Source organism: Vanellus vanellus (assembly GCF_965231255.1).
Source record: "Vanellus vanellus genome assembly, chromosome: 17".
Classification (NCBI taxonomy): Eukaryota; Metazoa; Chordata; class Aves; order Charadriiformes; family Charadriidae; genus Vanellus; species Vanellus vanellus.
In genome coordinates, this window is record NC_138922.1 from 7,264,659 (window position 1) to 7,290,584 (window position 25,926).

The following is a 25,926-nucleotide window of genomic DNA, read 5'->3' on the forward strand; positions in this document are numbered from 1 at the left end:
CCCAGGCAAGTGATTGGCATATCTAAATACCAAGTATAGGAGTAATCCAGCTGAGTACAATGGTACAAAGCAGAACATTAGGCCTGTGAGGTCCAGGCAAGTATGTAGAAATTGGTCCAGGGACCCCTCCTCTGCTCCAGAAAGCCACCTGAATTCTTTAGGTCACTGCTTAATTTTATCCTCTTTTTTTTTTTAACAGTTCTGTGTTTATTCTCTGTTTCTAATTCAGGAATTTAGAGTGGCAGAGATAAGGCAGGAGCCATTTCTCTTGTCCCCCTGCCTGGTATCTGTCAGTGGTTTAACTTGTAACACCACTTGGAAACATGTATTTGTAGCTTTTCCTGCTGAGATAAGGCCTGGCAGCTTGATCCTAGTGACAGCAACTTGTCAGTCGTTGGTCTGTTTCCAGCCTGCTAAGCTTCCTCCTGACTGCTAGCACAGACTGATTCAATGCTGCTGAAACATTTCTCAATGGGATTCTGTTAATTCCTGTAGCTGGCACTGTCTAGCACAAGCTAGGAAAGAAAGTAAGCTCTGTTCTTTCACAGGTCTCATGACTTAACTTAGATACAGAAATGTCTGTTGAGTCTGTCTCCTGCAAAAGAGGTCCTGAGACTTTTTGTGTCACCATGATTGCCACTGGTTTGTAAGCGAAATGAGCAAAGACAGAGCTGACAGAGAGGTTAGTGTGATGCCTCTCTGAGTGTTGATCAGAGTAAATTGATGCCACGCTTGAGCTTATCCTACCCTAACATATTGGTTGGGAGTGAAAGCTTTGGGACAGCGTAATAAAGGCCAGCACTTTGTTAGTATAACTGCCCATGCAGTAGCTCATAGTAGTGCAGTCTTCTGTTGGCAATTGTCAAGTTGAGGCTCAGATATGTGCTTTCTAAGGAACATCCTCATCTTCTGCTGTAAAGTTTTTCTCTTTATTAATTTAAAAGTAACATTGATAGTTTGAGTTTTAGTCTTAAGTTTTAGAATATTCTCTGTGTCACTGGCTGCAGATATATTCCAATATGCAGCAGTACAAAAATGCAAAATATCTAACTCTAGTTTCTTTGCAGAAATTGAAGTGCATTAAATACATGAGAAGCTACTGATGTAATGTGGGTTTTACAAATTTGGGTGCAGGCATCAAAGAAAAGAGGTTTCTTTACAAAGTTTCCTTTTTTTTTTGTCACCTTTGAAGTGTGAAGAATATATAAAAGCCCGCTGTTTATAAACTTTATGATTTTTTTTTCTCTCAAGCTAGATGTTGGCTCCAGTATATGCATGTGTAATCCCTTTGACTCCTCTACACTTAGCAGTTGGAATATGGGGGTAGAAGATGACTTATCTATATGCATGTAACTTTCTATACCTTCCCATTTGGGAAGGTATAAACTGGTTGGTTTTCCATTTTGGGCTGAAAGACCAGTGCCTTACAGAGTTGGATGCAGTATGATGGTCTTTTGTTTAGCTGTCCCGGTTATGAAAGCCGTGGCCTGCGCCATAGCCTTGTACTTACATAAATCCCTTTCTGAAGTTCACTGAAGTGTAAACCAAACATACACAGTGGCTGCAGCATGGAAAAGGGATTTATTTGCACGTGTTAACTTCAGCCATACAGCTCTGCTGGCTCTGCTTTGTCACAATGCCCACTGTCAGCTGCTGCATGTATACCCTGAAGTGAGGGTTACCATACTGCAGGTCACTCCTCTGAAATGCCTTTGTGTATGCTAATAAACATACCTTAGGCATAATGTTTACGTCCAGTAAAATAAACTGTACACAGTGCAGGGAGTCAGGCATACATGTCCCTCAAGTAAGGACAGGGATTTGTTCAGCTCCTGTAACTCCCATGCTCTGTAAGAACCATTCACCTGCAATAAGCAGAAGAGCAGAACCACATGGGGCATGCAGAAGGAGCACATTTAGCAGCAGAATGACCAAATTAAGCCATAGCATTGGTGAGTTTTTTGCATTTGCCTTCATCTTTCTGTTTACAAAGGGTATTGCACATGATCTGATTTTTCTCTTTGGCAATTTCACATCATTGTAACACTGATGAAATAAAGCAGGGAGCATTTGTTACCAGCTGTACTCGGAGCCTCAAGCTGTCGTGCCTGGATCAGAAGGTCCACGATTTGTTGTTTTCAGCAGACCTCTCAGCTAAACGTGTCTGTTGCAGGTGGCTTTTGAGAGAGCAGGTTTGAGCTTGATCTGAGATGCGCTGAGAATGTGGACCTCCCAGTGATGTCAGTGGGTTTTGCTGGTGCCCAGCACCATCCTTCTGGTGAAGAGGGTAGGCGCTGCCTAGCATGTGGCAGTGTACATGCTCTCTGCTTTGGTCTGTGGCTCTGTGCTCACAAAGGGAATCCTTGGCTGGCCCAGCTGCAGGGCTCTCACTGGGAAAGCGTATCTGTTTTCTCAGCAGCATGTGTCCATGCACCCCCGCCCCACTCTAGAAGAGGGAGACAGTGATGGTAAAGTAGCATTACCTTTCTGGTCACACTATGGAGCCCAGCAGTGGCTGTCACAGAAAGAAGGAATTCCATGCTGTGATTTATGGTCCTCTGAGTCATATTAATTAATATTGTTATTGCCATTTTCAGTGAGCTACTGTACAAAGTCACTCCCATAGGACTGAATGATGATGTCCATTTATGTCCTTGATAGTAGGCTGTGTCACCTCTTACTGCACTTCATGAATGGGCAATTGGGCGGACCTGTATCTTCCTACGTCTGTGGTCAGGACGTCCGTCGCAGCTACAGCAGCTATAGCAGCAGCAACTGCAGGCGATGATCATGAGCAGCAGAACAGTAGCTGGAAAGAGAAGCAAAGCATATTGCTTCATAACATAGGCACAATCACTGCAGAGTAACCCTGTCTCCTCCATCTCCTCCAAGTTGTGTGGTGAGCAGCAGAATGAACAAAGCCTGGTTTCTTGCTGATTACTTTTTTTTTTTCCCCCTATATCCCCACCTCCCTCCTCCTAAGTTCCTGCTCCCTTGTATTAGTTATCCATTTAATCTGGACAATCATTACTGGATATTTCATGATCTGAAGAGCTATGTACCAAACCACATGGGGGTATATCTTTACCTGCCTAATGGGCTGTTGTTTTGGAGATGACATGCAGTAACTAAGTAGTGCTGTTGTGCCTGGAAAGGATGGAGATCCAACTCTCCCCATAGTTGTGTCAGAAGCAACTCGAGAGGATTTGGTTAGTCAAACTGGCAGTTGCATTTTTGAAGAGTGTGTGCAGTGTACCCTTTAATGAGGATAGATATTAATGACTGGGTTGGCTTTACTCTTTCTTCTGTATTTCGCTTGAAAAAATAGATGCTTCAAACGCAGAGTTTTGTTTCATAAAGTAGTGAGCTAACTTACTATTATTCAACATAAGGCATAATGGTTGGTGTTGGGAGAGAGATGTTAGTTTATCTAGAATAAAAAAGGATGACATGTTTAATCCTGCAGAATACGTAAGAGTGTGAACATGCACGTGTGTGTGCATGTGTTCCTTAAAAGTCTGGAGCTGGGCTGCCAAGTTACTGGACCTGTGGGGAACCAGCTGTAGGTATGAAAAAAATAAAGCAGCAGGTGTGTCTTTCTAAATTCCAGCCCAGGGAGGAGTGTCCAGGCTGGATACACACCCTTCCTTTTGGCTGGAAGCAAAGTGTACCTCTTTGAGGGGGAGGGCCTGCCTTCCTTCCTGCTTGTTTTCCCATTGTCTAAACAAACTTCACCCCCCTTGATCAAGCAGCTCTTTGTTATTCCTTCCATGCCAGCCCCACACAGAGCAGCAGGAGGGATCTTGCCACTTCCAGAGGAGAATAAATAGCCTCATCTGAAGCATACTGGCTTCCACTGAACTAAGCACAGGAATGACACTCAGAGTATCAGACTTTTAAGTGTTTTCTGCGGCAGTGAGATGCCCTAATACCATTTGTCATAAACAAATCTCCTATGCATCAAAACATCGCAGCAGCTCTGAGTTGGTTAAAATACTGCCGTTTAAACCAATGCTTAAATATGAGAGCTTTGGGGAAAGCTATACTGTTGCCCACCATGCTCTGCATGCATGTAGAGATACACAATGTGTATTAAAAAATTACCTAGAAATTAAACTGGGCCTCAGAGCACAGCCTGGAAAACAACTGCCAATACCACCAACCCACCAGCAAAGACTGTGGAGCAAGCTTCCCCTGTAGAAGAGAAGAGACATTCTGACACCCCTTTGCCTCTGCCAATAAACTCACCGATAAACAGAAGAACCACACAAAAGGACACAATCTCCACTGGGTCAGCCTTGGGCAGTTTCTGGAGCTTAAGGAGAAACTTCTCACCAATGGTTTGCATTTCCTTCAGAAAGCCTTCAGAAGACATTCTGGCTCAACTTCTCCAGGCTTTATGCTGTAGAACCAAATAGAGAATAAACCTTTTCACTGACTAATGTTAGGAAGCTGCCCGCCTTCTTATAGAGCTGGTGATCACAAGGAAAACAAGTTTGTCTGGTCTCAGTCCTTGTTCCCAGTAGCTAAGGTGGAGGACTATTAATTGTCTACGTGTTTTGGCACTGTTTTAATTTCAAAATCTGGCTTTGAGGGTGCTTTTGTCAGCTGCACTGTTGAGCAAAGGTGAAATGGTGTTTCTTCTAAAAGGACACTAATTTCAGCAGGCCTAGAGTTAGAACTGGACAGTGCCTGCCTTTGGCTTTCACCCAATGAAAGTAATTATTTTTTATTCCAGTTGTGCTAACTTGTCTTTCCAGAAAGAAATGCAATTCTAACTCAACTTGAACTCCAAATGCTGAACTCCAGTAGTTTTCAGTTGTTTTTTACCGAGTAACACAAAGTAGACCCCCTTCTTGCACTTCCAGCTGAAGCCCTTCAAAAACTAAGGCACGCACTTCAACACCTCACATCAATACCATTAATGATGTTTTATCAACCAGTTTTACTGGTTGATATTTAATGGTGATATTAAGAGCTAAAGTCTATGTTCAGTGGGAACAGCTTGATGCTTTTCAAGTTCTTACAGATGACTGCAAGTTTTATGTGGTAAGCTAAATGTAGCTTTTTTTCTTTTAAACCAGTTTGTTCTAGTGGGCCAATGTATGAATTGAACAGAGGATGTCCACCCGTCACTGCTGGTGATAAGTGGAGGAAAAGCCCCTGGATCTGTCGGGGAGATACCTCCCTTGTGGACCTAATCCCTCCTGCCCTGCTCAGTAATCTTACACCTTCTTTATTCTCAGAAAGAATGCTCACCAGGAAGTATTGTTACTGAAAATACTAGTTTAGACAAAGTTAGATGCCTCAGTTTTGCCACCAATATTTGCTGTTCTTTTGCGCCATGAGCAAAATTTTGGAAGGCATTGCAATAAACAAGTTTCCATGAGAGCTATGGAGGTTCAAATTTTGCTTCAGTCAGTAACTGGAATAGGATATTGTTGAGAAATATCCATAGTTTCACGTAAAACAAACCTTTGGACAGGTCAACACTTGGATTGTAATTCTTATGTCATTATTATATCAGAATGCACTAGCTTGTGTGTGTTGTAATTGTCAACACTGTTTTATGGGACTTGAACATTGCAATTTAATATCCTAGTCTTGGTGATAACACAAAGCTAAGTGACCAAGACAGTACTTCCAGAATAAGCCAGCTAGTTCATTACTGCACATCTGGTTTGGTTACTCAAAACAAATGGATGCTTGGAGTTCAGTTTTTCTAAACACACTGAGGACAGAGAGACCTTGGATGTTTCTTTGCATGCTGGGCTTAAATACTACAGTGCCAAGTTAAATTACATTTTGTATGTTTATGCAATTTAAAAAGGGTTTTCTTTGTTCTTTTAAATCCAAGCTAAGGAATAAAAATCGGAACCAGCTGGTTTCCTAGGGATGGGGGTGGATGGAAAATCTACATCTACAGACAGATCTCCGTGCAACTTAGCAGGGAGGCATAGCTGTGGCCCTTTGACCTGAAAAGGTCACTTTTGAGACTAGGGTTAAATAGTTCTTTCCAGATGATTGCCATACCCCAAGTGAGCTCCTCCAGAAATGGTTGCTTTATCCTTTGCACAATGCTGCGGGATTCTGTGTCAGCATGTTTCCAGTTTTGTTTCCATTCCAGGAGATGGCCGTGCAGGCAGAGGTGAAGTGATTTGTGTTTTCTGCTCTTGGCTCTAGAAGAAAAACTTTTTTTTTAATTTCTGGCTCTAACATTCTGAAAATGTTTATTCCCTTTGGAGGTGTTTCTGCCTGCCCAAAAGCTCTCCTAGTAAGGAATCTGCTGTAACCTTTCGTGCCATGCTTTGGGCTGCACCAGAAGCAGCAAGTATAAGAGCCAGGCTTCTGAAGTTTGGGTATACAGTGTAAAATTACTGATTAGGATTATAGAATTGCACGTGGATTAGCAAAGTGCCAAGCCTAAAATGATAAGAGCTTGTTGTCTCAGTAATGGACATTCCTCTGCCCCATGGTACCTGATCAGGAGCTAAGTGAAGGAGTTTTAGAATATAAACTTGCAAGGAATGTTGCTGGTTTACATTGGTTTGAACTTATTCAGGGACAAAGTTTGATGTTGGTGGTGCAGTCTCCAACCTACCCGTGAGGAAGCAAATGTTTTTCTGCTCGGCTGCACTGCTGACTGCACACTGGTTCCAGGAGCTCTTGCTGCTTTGGGATTTCTGCTTGTGGAGTGCAGCAAAGGGTGAAGAATAAATCAGTTCCTAAAAACAAACAAACAAAAAAAAACCCACTCCCCTAAGAAAGCTAGTTATATTCATGGACTTTTGTATCTTCCATTCTACTTGTGATGTAAAGTCCTTGGTCAGGACTAGTTTTGATTGTGATCTTTTTCCAATTGATTTCAGCAGAACCGAGATCTTACCCTTGAGATTAGCATAAGGGTAAGGCTAGTGCTCTGTGACTTAAACACGTTGTCTTACGCATCTGCCTTATCTTCCTCATGTACAACACAACAGTGATGACATTACTTGAAAATTTCAAAGTGGAACTGTAATTTTTTTTTCATTATACTATGTTCAAGTAAGCTTCCAGTCACCAACAGTAGTAAAGGCCAGGTGAAGCAGGGTATTTGATTGAAGCAGTAACTGTAATGATCATTATTAAAATGGGCAAGTCTTGAGAGATTTTAAACTTACAGCTGTAGGTCTTAACTGACTGTTTACTTCCTAAGACTGGAGTCCTGTTCTAGAGCCTAGAACAGTCACCCAAGTTCATACCCACAGATTCTGTGGGGTTTGGAGCAAACGTAATTCTCTGATTGTGTTTTTCTCAATTGGGAATCTTTCATGGCTCATTGTCCTTCCTCAGAACGACATCCACTGAGGATCGGAACCCTCCAGAGCAGAGGAGGCACGGCTGTTGGCAGAAAAGTTGATGAAACTTATTACAGAAGACATGCTGAATGACTACAGAGCAACCTAGTCTTCATAACGTGTTGGCTGACTACTGTCATGACCTTTTGCTCCGTAGCTGTAGCTAGAGATTGTATGAAGTGAAAACAGGGTGAAGAGAGTCAAGATGAGAAACTCGTGTAGAAAAGAAAGTGAACACAATGCTGATGTCTTGTGACAGACAGTTTGGAAGTTCCTGCTGGGGTGGCAGCCTGAAATTCATGGTTTCAGCTGTTTCCTCTTCTGGCTGTTCTTTGAAAAATAATTCATCTATCTGGTGTTGCCAGTGGGACTAGATAATCAAATCTTTCTGCCCTCCTCTATGTTACAAGGCCTGGCAGGGGAGGGAATAAAACAAATCTTTTAATTTTGGTTTATTTGTTTTTGAGGAAAAAAGGCCAAATCTGCCATGTGCCATGAGTTGTTAGCCTTGGCTGAAAAGAGAGAGCACAGTAATAATGCAGCGGGATGCTTGATGTCTGCAGGAGTGCTGCTCAGCTGCAAGGATTAGATGGCCCTTTAAAACCAAAGAAGCGTATCCTACATTTAGAGCTTCTGTAGAGTTAGATTCCCAGAAAGTGCTAATACCTGTTTTTAATGCAGATTCATCTTGCTGTGCCCACTGAATAAAGCTGTGAAAATTGCCATAATAGCACTGGGATTATCTTTCTGAACTGTTTTAATGGACTTATGCCATACTGAAGCACTCAAAGAAATTGGCTGCTCAGCCCTTTTGAGAATAAAGCCATTAAAAGGCCTCAATCTAGACATTCAAGAGAAAAGCCTTGGTCGGGGTTTCTTTGTACCGTGAACTGGCTGTCCATGGTAGCTTTCCAGGCGTCAAGCAAGAAAGAGCTTTGGGATGACTATGTAAGGTGGGGTCCCACTTCCCTCTGTCTGCCTTAATCTAGTCAAGTTGCTATAAGTATTTTGGAATTGATGTAAATTGATCTTTTTTTTTTGGTCTGTCTTTGGTTTGGAAAGCTGTATCCTACCTGTGTGTCTACACAGGTGTGTCAAAAGTTGAACTGTAGGGAGTGGATGAGCTTAAATTTACTGCTGAGGAATGAGACATTTGTCTAGTCATAACCCTGGCGGTGTTTGAGCAGCTTATTTCAGTGCAAAGAACGTAAATTTGAGTTTGTGGTTTAGCCCCAGGACTGGAAGTTAGTAAATGCAGGCAGTCTTCCTGGCCTGCCAGCAATGCTCACTGGTTGTGTGACTTTGGACAAGTCATCCCATCCCTCTGTTGGGTGACTTCACCTCTGCAAAGCGGCAAGACTTGTAATCAATGTCAGAGGTTTGTTTGCTAGTTGTTGTGTATCCAAGTCTCTAAAATGCTCTGAAATCTTTACACAGAAAGACAGCAAGTCCCTGGTTTTGTTGCAGTTACAAAATGAAATGGCCTTTGCTCCCTAACTGCTTGGTACACTTCAGGCACTGAGCACATTTAGAATGAAAGTAGATGAAAGCATGGCTTCTGCTCTTGGTTGCTCCTTACCCAGTCATGCTCCACGGGGTGTATGTCACTTGACATGACCTACGGATCCATTGGTTTTAGTCTGCTCCCTCTGAGAATCTTTGCTTGCATGGCTTTGTTGCTACAGTAATCAAAAAATGGAGACGAAGCTTTGGAGGGAGGAATCTGTTGGTGGTGCCCTGAAGCTGCCGATGCCTCTAGTTCTAATGCTGCAAGTCCCAGTGAAGGTGAGTTCGATATCCTTTGCTGTGCCCATTACCCTGATCAGCAGTGCGCCAGAGACTTTACAAAGTAGGATCTCTCTGATGTGCCCCAAGCAAGCAGAATGCCAGGGCACCGTTCTCATTGCAACGTTGTCTTTTTCCCAAGCCTGTGGCTGCGGAGAAGCAAATACTTTGTGTTGTTTTCACTCAGGCAAGCCAAGAAAGTTGGATGAAATTGGACCAATACAGGGATGGAAAGCCTGTATGTATTGTGGTAGCTTATTTGTTAGGAAATCTTAGAATGTAATCCCAGTCTCATGGTCGGAGAGTGCTGAGCAGCTGAAGGGGAGGGGATGCTTTTTATTCTCATCTAAAACTTCAAAATAAACTCTGACTGTAATTTGGCCACTTTCTTAAGAACATGAAGGCTTGGCCAGTTTCTAAGCCTACCAGCTTTGTTCTTGGTTCCTGAAACGTGCTTCTGATTTCGTACGGATAAGGTTTGCAATGCTTCCTGTCCTAAAACAGTGCTGGGCTGCTAGGTGGTGTTACAGTTCAGATGCATTTTGGCAGAACATGTAATAATTCCTGTACAATTGTTTATTGTTCTAAGTTTGTAATGTACTTCTGAGATGAAAAGGGCTATAGAAATGTAGTTGTATTATCAGTGCATGGTTTTCCCTCATCATTGTTAATGCAATGTTTGCTGCCATGACTGTAGTTAACCAGCCATGTGAATGTTAACTATAGTTCAACAGACAAGCCCTTTTTTTCTAAAACAGGAGTGAACGGAGCCAGACAGACCTATAATTCATTCCCAAGCAGATGAAAATAGTTTCCAGTATCAAGAGAATTCAGCTTTTTAACAGCACACACCCAAACTGGTAAATTGCAGCCCAATGTCATGGGAGAAAAGCTTTGACTTTGTTAGCTGGTCTGGAAAAGAAGACCACACATTCTTTCATATTACAAAGCTGCCCTGACTGGGTAGCCATTTGGCTGGAATACCCTGTCATCTCCACCACCCACTATTTGGGGATTGGTTTTGAGGCAGCACCGTAAATGTTCCTTCCCTCCCTTACAACCTAATATTAGGTTAATATAAAAAGCTACTGAATTCCATCCAATAGCAGTTTGAGAAGCCAAGATACCCATTGGGGCACTGAGCTGATAGTCTCTACACCTCTACAGAACATGCTAGTTTTCTCCAGTCCATCCCACAAACAAGTCCACAAAACCCCACGAGATAATTCCTCACTACTAGTCCCATTTTGAAGAAGTGGGGAAACCAAAGAACAGAACCATCCAGTGAAAGGAAAAGGTCAGTTTTAAAAATAAACCTGTAGCTCTTCTACAAGAGAACTTTTTTTAGGGTTGCTGATGCTTGAATCTAGCCTCAAAGTCTATTCTCGTATCAGCAAAATAACCATTTCCCAGGAAGCTGACCGAGGTAGCTGTGTGCCTGAGAAAGCCTTGTAAATAGTTACTTCACAAACATACTGGGGTCTGTCAGTAGTTTGGTGTTTGAGGTAAGGCAGCTGGAGCCCCCTGAGAGTGCTGGAAACACCTTCTCCCTCTTCTTTCAGCCACCTCTGTGTTCTGTCCTTGACTGGTCTCAGACCTACAGGTCTCAGAACTGACATGCATTTTTGAGTTTTTTGAAATGTGTTGGTCTAATCCTAGTAAAGATACCACTTGGCTGTAGGAACTCAAAACTGAAGGCTACAACAGCTGCTTCCTCAGAAGAAGCTGTTTTGAACTGTATCAGCTGTGGTTGCTGTAGCGGTGAGAGCCTGCGTGGAGGCGAGGGGTGCGTGCTACTCTTCCCCCCTCAGCTCTCTTGCGGTCACTTACAGTCCCTGCCACCCAGTGTGCAGCGTCCTGCTGTCTGCTCACTGGCCCCTGCAGGCTGGATGGGTCAGGGGCTGTGTTACAGAAAGGATCTGCTCTATCAAACTTGGTTTATTTTCTACCTCCACTCCCATAACCGCTTTTGCATTGCAGTCAGGCTGAGGCCCGTGCACTGTGACAGCTGTAACACAAGCCATGTCCTGCTTCTTTTATCCAGACATGTGTTTCATATTGCTTATTTCCCCCCCTTCGTATATGTACAACACGGCTGCGGCTGGACAAGCCCCCAGCCAAACCCGTTAAGATTTTCTTTTGGCGAGGAAAACTTGGCGTGTTTCCTTCCCTCCCTCCTCTCCCCTGCCCTTCTGTCCTCGCTCCTCCCTTTTTCTTTTTTTTTTTTTTGTCCTAAACTGTTTTTCCCGTACTTTGAGAAACCCAACTTAACAGCAACAAACAACCTACAGAGACCCTTCATTAGCAGGGTGGAAACTTCCCTCCATCCCCTTTGAACTTAGGGTTAGACTGGAGGCGTGTGGGTCTTAACTACTAGATCTTCTTGCACAGGCAGTTCCAATTCGGTGTTTGTACAACAGCAGGTCACAAAGACCTGCCCTCTCTTCCACATTAATGGGAATGGAGAGAAGTGGAAATACCTGATCCTTAACATTCCTCCCTACAGGCATGTGTAGGATCAGGAAGACATCTTTCGGTGAGAATTGGCTTTCTGCTTCACTCCCTACCTGTTTGTAGGTACCTGACTGCCCCTGTGCCTCTTGGAAGAGGCAAGGGCTCAGCGCTAGGAGCTGCAAGAGCTTCCAGAGTAATCAGCTTTGGATGGCAGAAAACGGGGGCTTATATGGTCAGTCTCCTTGCCAGCTGCCTTCCCCCACCCAGCAGCAAATGGAGGTGGGAGTAAAGGTTGTGGGACACCAAGGCCTACAGTGGGCAATTTCGTGTATTTGGAGGATCCCTTGCCTTCCCTTCCTGCTGCATTCAGACCTGACGGTCTTGGTACTGTAAACCATAGAACGTGTATGTATGCGTTTCCTCAGAGCAGTGGTTTCTCATGCTGTTTTGAAACCAGCATCTGTGCCTGATACACTAGCTGGTTTTTTAAAAAATGTTCTTGTTAGAAGCTGTGTAAAATTTTTCCATTTATTTCTATTGGACACAGATGCTTAACTTGCACAGTGTGCTAGTTCCCTGACCAGGGTTTGTTTTCAAGCTCTCTGTTTGCCTCAGGATTTGGGGGATAAAACTTAGCTCCAGCTGGGAGGAGCTCTGGAGAAATGCTGTGGCTGGTACCCACTTGGTTTCACACGCGCTTGCCTGTGCTGGCAGCTACGCGCGAACAGCACATACAGTACTTGTGCAGAGGAGCCGACCAGCTCTCTTGTCCACACAGTATTAGTCTATCAAGTCATGACTGTGGAGAATGCCCTGTGCTAGACCTGCTTATCAGCTAAGGTCACATTCCGTAACAGCAACAGAAAAATGAGCATACAGCCTTTCTAACCAACAAAGAAGTTGCATACTCCTGCTTTGACTGGCGAAGCAATGCAAGACTGCAGGCTGAATCCGTTTGTTAGCGGTACGGCTGCAGCACAGCTTGCTGCAATCCTATTAAAAGCTTTTCTCTCGCCACCTTTGCTCCTGGGTGTCCCTTGCAAACAAATCCAGGCTAGCAAGCTCTGCTTAACGGCTGATTCTGCAGTTCACCATACAGAGAGAGCTACAAAAGCTCCAGCTACTTGCTAACTAGCTGAATGTTAAGGTGCTACGGTTGACCGAACACCAGCAATAGCTCAGCCTTACCCCAGCCGCGCCGCGAACTCTTCTCCTCTTGTTTTTCCTTCTGTCTTCTTAAACTTTCACGTCATCTCTCCCCTCATCCTGGCTTGTGTCTCGCTCCTCGCTCGGCTGCTCTCTGCTCCGCCGCTGACAGCCAGCTGTTGTCCCTGCCTTTTTTTGTTATTGGTCGTCCTGGAGATACGAAGTTTCGTGTTACATGTGTGCCAGAGAGGGAGGGCGGGCGGCGAGAGGAGCCACCGCAAGCTGAGCCAGCCGCTGGTGCAAACTCCCCGGAGCGCCCAAGCGCCAGCACTTGTTGCTCGCTTCCCCTGTGCATCTCCTCCTAGCAAGGTCTTTTCTTTTTTTCCTTTTAATTACAGCTTTTTCTGGAGTGGGACTTGAATTGATTCTCTCCTTGTGATAGCTTGGGTGTGTGTTAAAGGAATTAACTTCTCTTTATGCTGCCCAGTTTCCTTCTGACTCCCGCGGGAAGGAGCTTTTTCTCTTGTGTTCTTTGAAGGGGCAGAGCAAGAAATGGCAGTGATGGTGCAGCACAGTCTGCCGCTGGCGGGCAGCGGGGTGCCGGGGTGGTGAAGTTGCTCCATGCCCTTGGCCAAGTCATTTGCTCTCTTGATGCCGTGGGTTTTGCTTCTTGTATACTGGGGACAGCTGACACCCACTGTCTTGTCTCAGAGGGCTGTTGAAGTTCAGGTGGTGTTACAAAGCGTGCAGTCCTTCAGACAGGTGCAAAATTGTAATTCCTCATCAACCTCATAATTTGCTCTTCTTTGATAAAGCTCATTAAATGGCTTTTGTTCAGGAACTGGCACCTACATAGATAATTTGTCCTTATATGATTTTTGTCTTTTTAATCCTTTCATCTCTTGGCTTTATTCCAAGACTTGCTGGGTTTTTCTTCTGATGAGGCTGTGTACCCTTCTTTGGCTCATATGAGGAAATGCTTTTTTCTGGTATATTTTGGGAGACGCAGAGCTTCTTTTGGGATATGTGAGTTTTATTCTTTGACAGTTCATCTTTTTCTATTAATTGCAGGAATAGGGCTCCTGTTTTACCTGGTGTACAAAAGCAAGGAGTACCAAACAAAGGCATAGTGTGGTCAGTTTAGCGCTTTCCAGAAATTTGCCACAGACAAAAACATGTTAATAAACCTGATTGTTATTTGCTTTTCATCCTGTCCCATGATGTAAAACCACGGTGGGATGCCTCAAATTAAATAAGGATTTTTAAAGACCAGCAGTCAGCTTACACATACTCCTGTTGAAGGGTGGGGGAGGAAAATAATACAGTTGCATATTTAAAAGATGAAATAATTTGAGGACATGTATAATAATACAAACTGCTATTAATTTATGTAAATCTTCTCTCCATCTTATGGGCATTAGTCAGGTGCTCATGTGACTTGAAGTTTTCCCTCCACATGTTAATGCATAACAAACTATGTTTCAGGACCTCTTGTGTTCAGTTAAGCATTAATCCAGCAGTTCCCCCCAGCATCCCTACTGGTAACTCTGGTTTTAGCCTTTTGACTCTAATTATAGGACTGCAATCTTAGTTCTGCAACTGAATTTCCATTCTGACCCAACTCATGAGCACCACTGGCTAAAGTGGGGCTGTGGCCCCAATTTGGTTAATTCTGCAGGAAGATACAGGGAGCTACAGGAGGCTGGATGGAAAGGGCTTGGCTTTACAAGCTCTGACGGGTTAGAAACTAGAACCTCTCTAAATTCCAGTGACTTCAGAGCTGATCTCTGCTTCCACCACAGCCCTCCCTGGGGCCTCTCTCTTGTTTGCATTAGGGGACAGAGGTGTCCGTGGATGTCCCTCCCCAGCATAAGCCTGGTGAGTAGGCTGTGGAAGTGAGGAGAGGGCTTGACCATTACTGTATGCCTCAGTTAACTCTAATACAGAGCAGTGCATGTGAGAGAAAGAGACATGGACTAATGAGAATGCCTGCCTGTTTTCTTTTGGGGAAACAAAAAGCTGACTTGCAGCTCGCTGACATTTCTATAGTCACGTCGCATTGGCAGGACAGGCAGCACCAGTAGTTCTTTTGGAAAGGCAGGACAAGGGGATCGAATGTGCTTCCCTATCCCGGTCCCCCCACCCTTCCCCGCCATGTGAAAGGAGCTCTTTGAGTGCAAGAGGAGAGTGAGTCAGTGCAGCTCTGCAGGGGGATATAAAGCCAGCTTTGTAGTAGCCCTCTCTAGGCTTTCAGTGCCCTAGATCGTGCAGTGCAACGTCACCCTCTTGCAGCCCTCCTTACCTGAGCAGCACCAGGTCCTTCACGCTTCAGCACACACATTTCATTACTCTGGTGACTGTAGTCTGTAACCTGCTGCTTTGGTGCTTCACTCGCTCTCCTGCTTGGTAAATTAACCTGCCAGGCCGTGGGAACGAGTGAGCCAAACCGCCTTGCAGGGTTGGTTTGTGATGCTTTGGTAGACACAGTTTTGTTCCCCTCAGACACATACACGTATATACACACGAGTCAGGAAGCAAACCGCGTTTGTTAGATCTCGGGCAAATTTAGGCATACCTTAAAGGGGGTTATGATAAGAATAAATGAAGTGCTCACTCTCTTAACTTTTCCCCTCTGTGACCCACTTTTTGCAGATGAAGTTGGTAAGCCAACTAGGGCGCTCCTTGGTAGACAAGAAATGTCTCCACTTTCTTCTTCCTTGCAGTAAAATAATTCTCTTCTAAAATAACTCCTGTTGCTGCTTGGCTGCAGGATTTGATCTCTAAATGCCTGATGAAGTAAGTGTTTCTGTGTATCTAGTATCAGCATTTTGATTAAGACAACTGGCCACCTCAGCTGTGAAACCCAAGTTTTGAAAACTTCCTTTAGATTCTCACCACTTTCTTAGAAAATGAAAAAAAAGGAAAAAAAAAAAAAGTAACTGCCTGGTTCTTCTTTATCTACCAAAATTAGTGTCTTCACTGGTTTAGGTTAGGGAGTGTTCTAGAAGAGAAATTACTTCCTGCCTGTATTGCTAATGAACATATTTCTGTCACCAAACTCTCTTTTACATACCCAAAACCACTGACGTCTCCCAGAAAACTTTTGAAGATTCCTGGAAGAATCTAATCATCTTCACATGGCTAGTTTGCGAAGGCTGGTAGAACTGGTTGTGCAATACTGTATGAGCAAATGGACTGGTTTTCATGGATGTAGGAGTCTACCCGATCTGAAGCATGTTAGCGGATCGAGACCCAGGCTGTATTATCTGAATAGTGCTCCCTTGTGACCTCAGTCTGGACTCTATTTCTGGGACTTAATTTACATTCCTGTTTCTTCAAATGTAGATTTCTTCACCTTCAAACTACAAACAACAAAATCAGGAACTCTCCAGTGTGAAATATACAGACATACTCTGAACTCTGAGATGTGGGGATCAATGGGACCTCTTTATGTATTTATCCTAGAGCCATTCTGATTGGACATGGAATATATTTGGCCAACGATGCAGAATTAATAACTGCATATTTCATCCACCATGCCTTTTGCAGATCTCGGCGATCTGAAAGCATTTAGCAGAAGAGATTGACACCACTGTTTGTTTCACATGTGGAGAAGTGGAGGCAGAGTGCCAGAAACAGAACCCCAGTTCTGCTCCAGGGTTTAATCCCTGTGATTCCTGCTGAAATAGGCATTCACTGGATAAAAAAAAAAAAGATTCAAATCTTTATCAAAAGACACCTTGCGTTTGGAGGGTGGAGTTCTTGTCAATAAAAATAATTACCAGATAATTTTTCTTTTATTTCCTAGATGTCGCCATGCAGCCATAGCAAAGTACTTTGGCGATGTCACCCCACCTTGTAACAAGTGCTGTGATTACTGCAAGAACCCAGCGGCAGTGAAAAGACAACTGGAGTCACTGGAGCGCTGCAGCAACAGCTGGAGCAAAACCTGTATTGGGCCCACAGGTTCCTCCTGGGATAGCTATGATCCAGAGCTGTATGAAGGCGGGAGAAGAGGCTGCAGAGGTTTTAGCAGGTCTGTACTTGGTAGCTCAAACTCAGCTCATAGAAGCTATCAGAGAGAAGAGAGCATCTCCCAGCTGCAGGCCCAGCCACTCCTATTTTCAGCACATGTTTCTGTGTGGTGGTATTTTCCTGTAACTTCCTGGCAGCAGGAGCTGGAATTCATTTTCCACACACTTTGGCAGCCTTGATCACATTCATGTCCCAGAGAGTCAAAAGCTGTTTTGACTGACCTAAGAATTGCCCTGCAGAATGTAATTGGTTCAAGAAACTAGCCTGAAATTTTTTGAAAGCAAAGTGGGCTCAGCCCGTTCACAGTCACAAGGATCAAAAATGTTTAAATTGAGACCAACGTGACAGCAAAGTATGACATGATCCAGAGTTCATTCCTGACTTAGTACGGCTGTCTGTGGGCCAGCAGGCCGGGGGGGCCACTGACAGGACTTAGTCATCACAGAGAATATAATGGAGTGCCAGTATCAGCTGCTTCTGCAGATTGCTAAATTTTAGTGTTTCCCTGTCAGGTCGACAGCAAAATGAGGATGTGTAGTGGGAAACATAATTAATTCTGTAAAAAGCATGTGGAGATGACAACTTCTCTTCCTCCTTGTTCTCTGGCTGAGTTGCAGCAATTGTGCAGCGCTGCCAGGATGCAAGTTTCACCGCCTGCACTGCCGTTGAAGCTCTGCCAGGATGTGCAGCGCTGTCGGCTGGCGTAGCCCTCTGCTTTGCCTTAGACAGCCTGAGACTGGTAGCTTTGTTCTTCAGGCAAGTCCAGCTGAGCTGGAGGAAACTGGTGTACTTGTGACCTAAGCCCATGTTTGCTCTCGGGACCTGAGAAGCCATAGCCAATGCTGTTGTACAGCACACTGTTCACCACTTGATTTATTGAACCTCTCCACGACTTGGTTGTAGCTTTGTCTTGGAAGTTGTAGTAGCCAACAGCCTCAAAGCTCTGATTTGTGATACCTGTAAGTTTTGGCTGTGACAGCTGTGGAAGGCAGGAAACTCTTGGGCTACATCTGGCAAGAATCACCTGCTGCATTACAGTTTATTAGTGATGGGGATTTCATTTAATACAATAGCCTGTGAACAACTGAGGCTGAGGAATGGATGCTTTGCCCTTTCTGCCATCTCTGCTCCAAGGGCTGTAACGACTGACAGATGGGGTACACGACACAAGGCAGTGACTCCTCAACTCCAGGGGAGAAGCTGGCAGAGCTTCTGAAATGGAGCCCTCCATTCTCAGAGCACTAGTTATGTGCTACTAGTTCATGCTACTGCTCAAATTTTTGGAGGATGCTCACTGCTGTCCAGGTTGAGGGATGGTAGCTAAGACTCATCCAGAAAGGCTGTGAAATACATCATCTTTTGTAAATACTGGGATGACCTAGGCTCTCCAAAGCCTGTCCCCCAGTTAATACTGCAGCTACAGAAATGTTTGTTCCTGTTGTTTTCCTGCCTTATCCAGGTATGATGAAGAAAGCAGTGGGAATGGGGATGAAGCCAATGAAGAGAGTCGGAAGCGGGAGTGGAACAACTTCTACAAAAAGCAGATGAGTCTGCGCAAAGTGAGTTGATATCCCTTTGTAAGAGATTCACAGATTGTTTGCTGTGAGCTTGTCTTACAGACATAAAGGTTTCCTGGCACTAATGAAAGTAAATTACTGCATCTTGCTGTTGCTTGTTTTGTTTTGTTTTGTTTTTTTTACTTTTTGTACCTCTGCTTTTGCTGTGTCCTCCATATTCTGGGTCAGTCCCATAATATAAAGTAACACAGTTTATTCCTTTACTGATTTCTCTGCACTGGATCCTGTTGTCTTTAATATGTCTGATATTAGTAAAAACAGATTTCCCAGTTCAGCATCTCTTGCATATTCCTATAGCAAAGGTGAACTTTTGGCTTTGATTCTCATTGTTTGTCTTGTTTCCCCCATTTTGCTGCTTTTTCAGTACTTTTATAACTTCAGTATTAATTTTCCCTGGAGCAGGGGTATAAAATGTGTCTTTTGTGCTTCTAGACCTGTATGTTTGTTGCAGGAATGGAAATGTTTGACTGATCTTTGTTTTCTTTCAGGGCAAAGAACCAGAAAAGGAAGATTTTGTTCCTCCAAGTAAATATCTTCTTTGATTTATAGTAGGATTTCTTTGGGAGAAGGAAGTATTGCATTTTGCAGCTGCGTGTAATTTATATAGCACCAACACTGGAGGTATTAATGCCTAGGCACGGAGATTAGGCTTTTGGCCGTGAAAGCTTGGCTGGAGGAGATGGATCAGAGCTTAGCTTTGGTTGAGGTGAAGATATGGAATGCATCTTTCTGAACAACTTTTCCAAATAGGCAAGAGAGAAGGAAAACTCTGTCTAACCTGACTTTGTAGGATATTTCTGCAGTGGTTATGCAGCATTATTCAATTGGGCTATAAGGAAACTGCTGAAAAAACTTTGCCATTTGTAACTGTGCTACTTAGGGCTCTGTCTAGTACCATAGTTCTTATGCTATTGTAAAAGAATACCTGGTAGTTCATGTTAATCTACTCAGCTTTTTTATTTTTGGTTGGTATTGCAAGGAGGGGAAAAAGGTTGTGTTTCTTAAGAGCTGGGATTCCTTGAAAAAGAGTTTCCTGAGATGCGGAGGTTTTGGAAAGCTGTTAGTCATAAACTAACAAAGTAGATGTTCTCATCTAGAGAGAAAAGCTCACTTTGGCTTCTGTCTATTCTTTTGGGCTTTGTGGCTTCTCCAGGTAAAAAGGGTGACTGCAGTGGTCCTTGGGATGACTATACAGGGAGGAGCATGCCAAGCAGTACTGGACTGGCACCCTCCCAGTGCCAGTTGAGATGTTCTTCATCAGCCCCAGCCCTGCTATGACACCTTTTCCAAATGTCTCTTCTATGGTAGGTGCAGACTGCCCCTTGAAGGATGCCTGCAGCAGGAGAATCTCTAAGCTCACAGTGAAGGTAAGAAAGGCTGATTAGCATTCAGTCTTGTTGACTGGCAAAGGACAAAGATTCTGCCTGCCCTGTTCTGACTTCATCAGGGATGGAAGTCTGAGGGGCAGTATGACCTCTGTAGAGCATGTCTTGAGTATCCCATGTTTTCTAGGGACGGGAACACTGCTTGAAGATGCTGGAAGAAGCTTTGAGCACCAATCAAAAGGATCCAGCAGCAGGAGGAAAAGGGTATGAGATGAGAGAAAAGGAATAGCGTATTGAGTACCTTAAAACAAGGCCTGTTGTTCCCTGAGTAACATTACCACTCTCAGGGAATGCCTTTTTAAGTTATTTGGTCCAAGGATGTAGTTTCACTTAACAGCATCCTTCTTGTAGTGATGTTCAGGATCAGGTACGAGGATTCCTGTATCAGTCTGCTAAATCAGCTTGAGTCTAGGAGTCGCAATTCTTCTCTGTCCCACAAGATGGGGATAGTGTACCTCTCAAACTGAGCAATGGGACAAGAGGACTTTGATTTAAAACTTAGTTTCACCACCCTTTCCATTCTCCAGCAATTCACCTCTGCATCCATTAGGACTTAATTGGAAGTTATCACTTATTCTTGCACCAGAGGGAGTGAATTTTGTACTTTCTGGGAGATGCTTATGTGTTAGTGTTCCCTTTGCAGATATAGAAGTGTGTCTTGCTAGAAATCACCCAGCCTGTGTAAATCACCCCAGCCTGTGTTACAGGTCAGACCCTCATGCCTGTGCTGTGGAGCTGGAGTATGAAGCTTTCCGAACTAGTAAAATGGCAAATTCATACAAGGCAACTGTGCTAAAGAAGGTAGGGCCATACATCTGCTGTTCTTCCCTTGAATGCGCCGTGGCCTCAGCTCGAGGGGAAATAGGGTAGAGTTTGTGTGGGAAAGATGAAGGAGAAGCTCTGCTTTGCCTTGGATGTCTTCCAAATCTTTCTTCTTGGTTTTGTTTCCAGCAGGGCCCAGAGTCACGTTAGTTTGCTTGGAAACCTACATAGTAGTGCAAGCTTATCCAAATATCCTCTAGGTCTAGCAATAAAGGGAATGGGGAGTTCCTCAGATTCTTGCTAGCAATAGAGAAGCCTTGGTTTAGGTTAGCTGGTTGCAATAAATCTCTTGAAAGATGTTTCTGTTCTGAGATAGGTGTCTATCCAGAGGAGACATATGTTTTGCCACTATGGCTTTTAGTGTGTACAGAGGCAGGAATGCATAAAGATTTCTGGCCATTAGAGAATATTCCTGTTCTCTTTTCAGGTAGCAGAAATCAACAAAGCCTCGAAACAGGGAGAGCTGTTCTCTGTCTTTGGGTCCGGAACTGGTGGCAAAAGCAGCTTAGAAGCAAAATGTGGGTCTCCAGCAGAAGAGGACTTCCTCCCTGCATCCCAGGTTTACTCGGTGAGTGAGTACAGATAGGATAGTACAAGGAGGGAATGGTGTGATTTGTCTGTCTGCATTTCATCATTTTATTTTAGGTCCTTTGTGTGGCCATAGCTGTATATTTCTATTGGAATTGCTTTCCCTAGCTGTCTTTTGGTTTTGGAGTGAGATCAATTAGTATTGCTCGTTCCTATGAGTGAATAGAATTTTTGTGCTGGCCATACATCAAATGTTTTTCTCATCTTGCTCTAAACAAGGATGCTGTGTGTTTCGTTACTGTGGGGCTGTGACTTTAACCTAATCCATTTCCCTGATGTCTCAGTTGATGGTTGTGATGATGAGTCAGTTTCAGAGCCTCCCACAGCTTATGGCTGTACACACTGGTGTATTGTATACAGAAACTTAGCTCCTTTCAGGGTTCTGCACCCAAGGCTTCCTTAATGCTCTCACATCCAAAATTTCTTCTTCTTCCTTTCTCCCTAGTTCAAACCCAAGCGTGTGGGAGCAGGATTTCCAAAGAAATCCAGCTTGTTCCAGACAGCTTCAGAACTGCTGAAGATTCAGGGAGAGAGCGATGCAAAGCCTGTCAAAAAAGCAGTAGATTGCCGAAATGGGCAAGACAACAGCAACCGCAGTCTGGAACTGGACACCAGAAAGCCTGTTCTCCATAAGAAAGAAATAGTAACCCAAGCAATGTGTGAGAGTACTGGGGTAGAAGTAGTCCTTCCTGAAAAGAAGAGACAGCTACCCAGTCCAGACACAAAAGCTGCCCTTCAGGATAGCCCTACTAAGAAGTCCAAACCTAGCAAGAAGCAGCAAATGCTCGCAGAAGCAGCTAAAAAAGAATCACAGGATATTTCCAAATTCTTCTCCCTCCCGAAAGGTGGGTCTAAAACCAAAAGTTGCAGCTCAGCAAAAGAAGATGGCTGTTCTGCAAGCACACTACCTCACGTTTCTTCTCAAAGCATGTGTCAGGAGAAACCAATACCTCAGGAAAACAAAGACGTCTCTGGAGAAGATGCGAATGGACAATCCAAGGCAGAGAATGAAGAACTGGGAGAGACAGAATTAATTCTGACAGACAGAGAGGAGTATTTTAAGATCCAGCAGGCTGCTGAATCTGAACTCCTTCAGGAAGAAATTGATGTAAAATCCAGGTAAAAGTTCTACCTCTCTGCTCCCTGTGTTGCCCCATTAACGAGCTGCAGAGCCCCTTGTTCTGAAAACTGGGAACCTGTATTAGATTTCTTGGCTGGTGAGGTAGACTCTTGCTTTACCATGTTGAGTCTTATGGCCACCAACAGTGAATGTAGTAATATCTTCACTGTGGAATGATTAAAATTTGCCTTCTCTCCACTCTTCCTGCTAGTGTTGCTGAAAATGTCTCAGAAACTGAGTTAACTGTTGTTGGGGAAGGTGACTGTGGGAAGCGACCAGGATCAGATGAGGTAAGACTTTAATGGATGCTAATTTTCTTTATTTGTTCTGCTCATCTTGTGGCAAGTTTCTCTCTGGGAGCAATGCTCCTGGTTGGGACTTAACCTGATAGTGTTATTTATCTGGGGAGGGCCCACCTGCAATTGCAGCAGAGCGGAGAACCATAGTTGCATTGCACTCCTGGTGTCCTCCTACTGCCCACTGGGGCAGTGCCAGCAACTCAGACCGCAGTGGAAAGCTTCCCCTCCACTCTGCTTTGTTTCCTTTTCTCTGCAACACATGTGACTGTACCCTTTGCTGATGACTTGCCTGGAATGAGTACCTCCACCCCCTCTAGATCTGTAACTAACTATAATTAGCAAGCTGCTTTCTCAAGTCAAGGGAACAACCGCAGGACCATGCAGAAGTGAGCTGTGCTTACAGCCTTCCTTGCCATTCGCTCTCTGGTTCTGCATTTGTCATCTAGGACTGCCTGGTAACTGTTTTCTCCTTGCTCTTTCAAATGGAGCAGCAGTGTGGCACTACTGAAGTAGTTGATTCTTCCTGAGTGGTGTATTCTCAGCAGACATCCTGGGAAAATCTTTTTCTGACATTTTTTCCTGTATCGGATGGGGTCTAGCAATTAGCTGCCCTAGTAACAGCATAGGGTAATTCTAAATGTGGTAGTCTTAAAGGGTTTTTCTCAAAGTCCCTTTGTGTGGGGAACGGTGTATTATGTCTGCACAGCAAAATGGGTTACATAGATTCCTGCATGGTATTCACTGTAGGGGCACCCTGCAGGATGCTGAAAAGATTCATGTTCTCAGAAGGCAGTGGCTGCTTGGAAGTGTAATGCTGCCACAGGAGTTGGTGGTTTTGGTTTTCTTCTGTCCCGTCTTCAGGATATGGAAAGTCGTGCAACAAAGCGGCTACGGACAGCGGCAAAATCTTCTATTCTGTCCCAGCCAGAAAGCAAAAGTGTTTGTCCAACAAAGAAGAAAGTGACTTTTGATCCAAACTTATCACAGTGTGATAAAGAAGGAACCAGCAAGACTGTAGAGCCAGAGACCAAAGGCATGTCCCTCAAAGAAACAGCAGACATCGTTGTCAAATATTTGACCCCGTTCTACAAGGGTGGCAAATTTGCTTCCAAGGTAGGGCACAGCTCAAGACTCTCTAGCAGAAGGAGACTGCATCTCCCTAGGGATCTGGGGCTCTAAGAAGGGGAAGATGATCTGGATACCACATTTCATTTCCAAGTCACATCTTGGCATGTGCTATTTTAGTGACTAGGTGCAGCAACTCACCTCTCCCAAGAAAGGGTTTGTGTGTGATTTAGAGTGGTATCATGTTGATTCCACACTTGTTCATGATTGTTCATGTTTTCACACTAAACTGGCACGCTTTTAAGAACTCCCACCTGTGGAGTGGCAACAGGTTCCGTTTTGGTGTAGTTTACTTGATGCTGCAAGGCAGCATGTGTGTGCATGCACTGCAGAGCATTTGCAGGTTTGCAACACTCCTGTAGTCTAAATCTATGAATGGTTTGTGCTAGAGCCAGCCAGTGCTAAGGGCAAGAAAATCATGGAAACAGTCTGGTGAGGTAACCGATGTCTGCTTTCTGCTCTTTATCTTCCTCAATTCTGCAGGATCTGTTTAAGGGCTTTGCTCGGCACCTGTCTCACTTACTGGCTGAAGAGCAGAACCCTGCTCCCAAGACTGGTGAGTTGGCAGCTGAGGAAAGCGCCAAGAATCTTGGGTTCTTTTGATGCTAAATGGATTGATGTCTTTAGAGGGGGCAGATGTCTTAAGGATCATCTCAAAGGTGGTGTTTCCTCTCTTGCAGTGAAGGAGGAAGCCCAGAGACTCATCAAGGAGTTTTTCAAAACAAGGGTCAGGTGTGAGAGCGAAGCAGACTGGCAGGAGCTGCAGACCTTGGAGAGCTGATCCTTGCATCATGTCGGGAACCAGGGGATCTTGAAGAACTCAGCCGTGGAGGGTTTCATGAAATTGCAGAAGTGAGCTTAATTCTTTCCCACTGCATTTTTGCTCACTTCTGCCCTTAGTGACACGCCCTTCCAGGAACCAGTTTCTGCGAGCTTACAGAGAGTTTCTCCAATAACTGGGGCGCTGAAGCCCTCTAGTACCTCTTGCCAAGAGGCGTGAAGTCTGTGTCTGCTGTGTACGTTGGGGTCTGCTGCCTCAGCTGTTCTGCAGTGTCCAACCTCTGCTCCTTGCAGCAGTCTGGGAAGGGCTCAGACTTTCCAACTGGGACCCTGCTTTGGGATAGCATCTTGCTTCCTAGATGGCTCCTCCCCTCGCTCCCCCATCTCTTAGTGCTTATTTCAGTGTTACCAGTAGAAGCCTTATGCTACAAGTTCACATGCTTTGCTCAGGGCTGCCAATGATGAACTTGACGCTGAGTTCCTGGATGGAATGTTTTCCCTTGAAGGGCAGGAGGGGAGCCTTTTGTTTTTACCATGCAGGCAATGCCTACTTTCTGAAGGTGGAGAAACTTGGATTCTTTTTCTTTTAATCTTAACTTTTTTTTAACTTTGTCTAGTTCTGCCTGCCCTTTAACTTAAACAGTGATGCTTTTTCAATATTAACCTCTCCAATAGTAGCACTGAGGTTGCCAACACTTTTCCAGCATCTACTTGTAACCCCTAAAGCCATATTTGCTCCCTGTGCCTCACCCACAGTCTGCAATACAGAGGGCAGTGCTGCATTACAACTGGTTAGGGTACTGCTGTGGCCCTCAAATTGACACTGTGGTGCCTCTGCTGCTATATTTATATAAGGACCTGAACCTTAGGGTATCAGTGAGCTTGAAATAACCTGATTCCCTGGCACAAGTCCTTTCTGTTGGGTTGTTGTTGGGTTCTGCGTTTGTTCCATGCTTATGGAGGCTGGTGGCCTCAGGCACTACCGCTGCTAGAGGACACTGCAGGCTGGGAGGCCATCAAACAGGCTTTTGGATCATTGTATTCAACAGATGTATTTTTTTTAAATGTATTGAAGAGTATGTGTGGAATTGGCAATAAAACAATGTTATAGCTGCTGTGGACTCTTCCTGAAAGCTTTTTCTTACTAATTAACCTGGTCTAAGATACATTAAGACTCCATTGCTGTGAACGTAGACATGAAAGCTCATTTCTTATCTGAACAGACAGCTAATAAATACAAGCCTGGGATGGGATGGATGGGAAGCATGTGCCAGCAGACACCTTACAGCTGCAGGACTTCTCCAGCTAGAACCAGAAAGAGAACCTGGAAACGTTTAACTCAAAAGTCATTTTCATCTTCAGGATGCTCTGCTCACTGGAGGACAAAAGGTTTTACAAGAAGCCTTTTACACAAGAGAAGTATTTTTCAGCTGTTGCCTGCTGGCTTCTATTTTACCTTCCCATTAGAAATCC

At 44.3% G+C, this 25,926-nt stretch overlaps 2 protein-coding genes across 4 annotated transcripts in view; one reads left to right on the forward strand and one right to left on the reverse strand.

The window, feature by feature from the left end:
- The window catches only part of RECQL5 (RecQ like helicase 5), a gene marked incomplete at its 5' end in the record, with an annotated part of 38,638 nt that extends 13,097 nt beyond the window's left edge, over nt 1–25,541 (forward strand). Inside the window, 12 exons of one of the 2 annotated variants that reach the window (XM_082492133.1) lie at nt 16,531–16,758; nt 18,217–18,316; nt 18,823–18,859; nt 19,643–19,701; nt 19,847–19,923; nt 20,427–20,520; nt 20,969–21,109; nt 21,575–22,248; nt 22,461–22,539; nt 23,410–23,661; nt 24,157–24,229; nt 24,333–25,541. In XM_082492133.1, coding sequence (XP_082348259.1) covers nt 16,531–16,758; nt 18,217–18,316; nt 18,823–18,859; nt 19,643–19,701; nt 19,847–19,923; nt 20,427–20,520; nt 20,969–21,109; nt 21,575–22,248; nt 22,461–22,539; nt 23,410–23,661; nt 24,157–24,229; nt 24,333–24,454 — 1,936 coding nt within the window. In that variant the 3' untranslated portion in view covers nt 24,455–25,541. The remainder of the gene's footprint in view (nt 1–16,530; nt 16,759–18,216; nt 18,317–18,822; nt 18,860–19,642; nt 19,702–19,846; nt 19,924–20,426; nt 20,521–20,968; nt 21,110–21,574; nt 22,249–22,460; nt 22,540–23,409; nt 23,662–24,156; nt 24,230–24,332) is intronic. The other variant, XM_082492134.1, reaches the window with a different exon arrangement.
- On the reverse strand, nt 2,688–12,902 carry SMIM5 (small integral membrane protein 5; the record flags this gene model as incomplete). 2 transcript variants are annotated; one of them, XM_082492136.1, is made up of 4 exons in its annotated part: nt 12,765–12,902; nt 6,602–6,725; nt 4,249–4,402; nt 2,688–2,809 (listed from the first exon to the last, which is right to left on the reverse strand). In XM_082492136.1, exons 3-4 carry the CDS (start codon nt 4,373–4,375, stop codon nt 2,688–2,690), a joined length of 249 nt encoding a protein of 82 aa, XP_082348262.1. In that variant the 5' UTR covers nt 4,376–4,402; nt 6,602–6,725; nt 12,765–12,902. The 2 variants fall into 2 exon arrangements, 1 of the variants encoding a protein (XP_082348262.1); XR_014269797.1 differs by lacking the exon at nt 2,688–2,809 and adding an exon at nt 6,034–6,179 and having other exon boundaries at nt 4,377–4,402.
- Nucleotides 25,542–25,926: the final 385 nt, after the last annotated feature.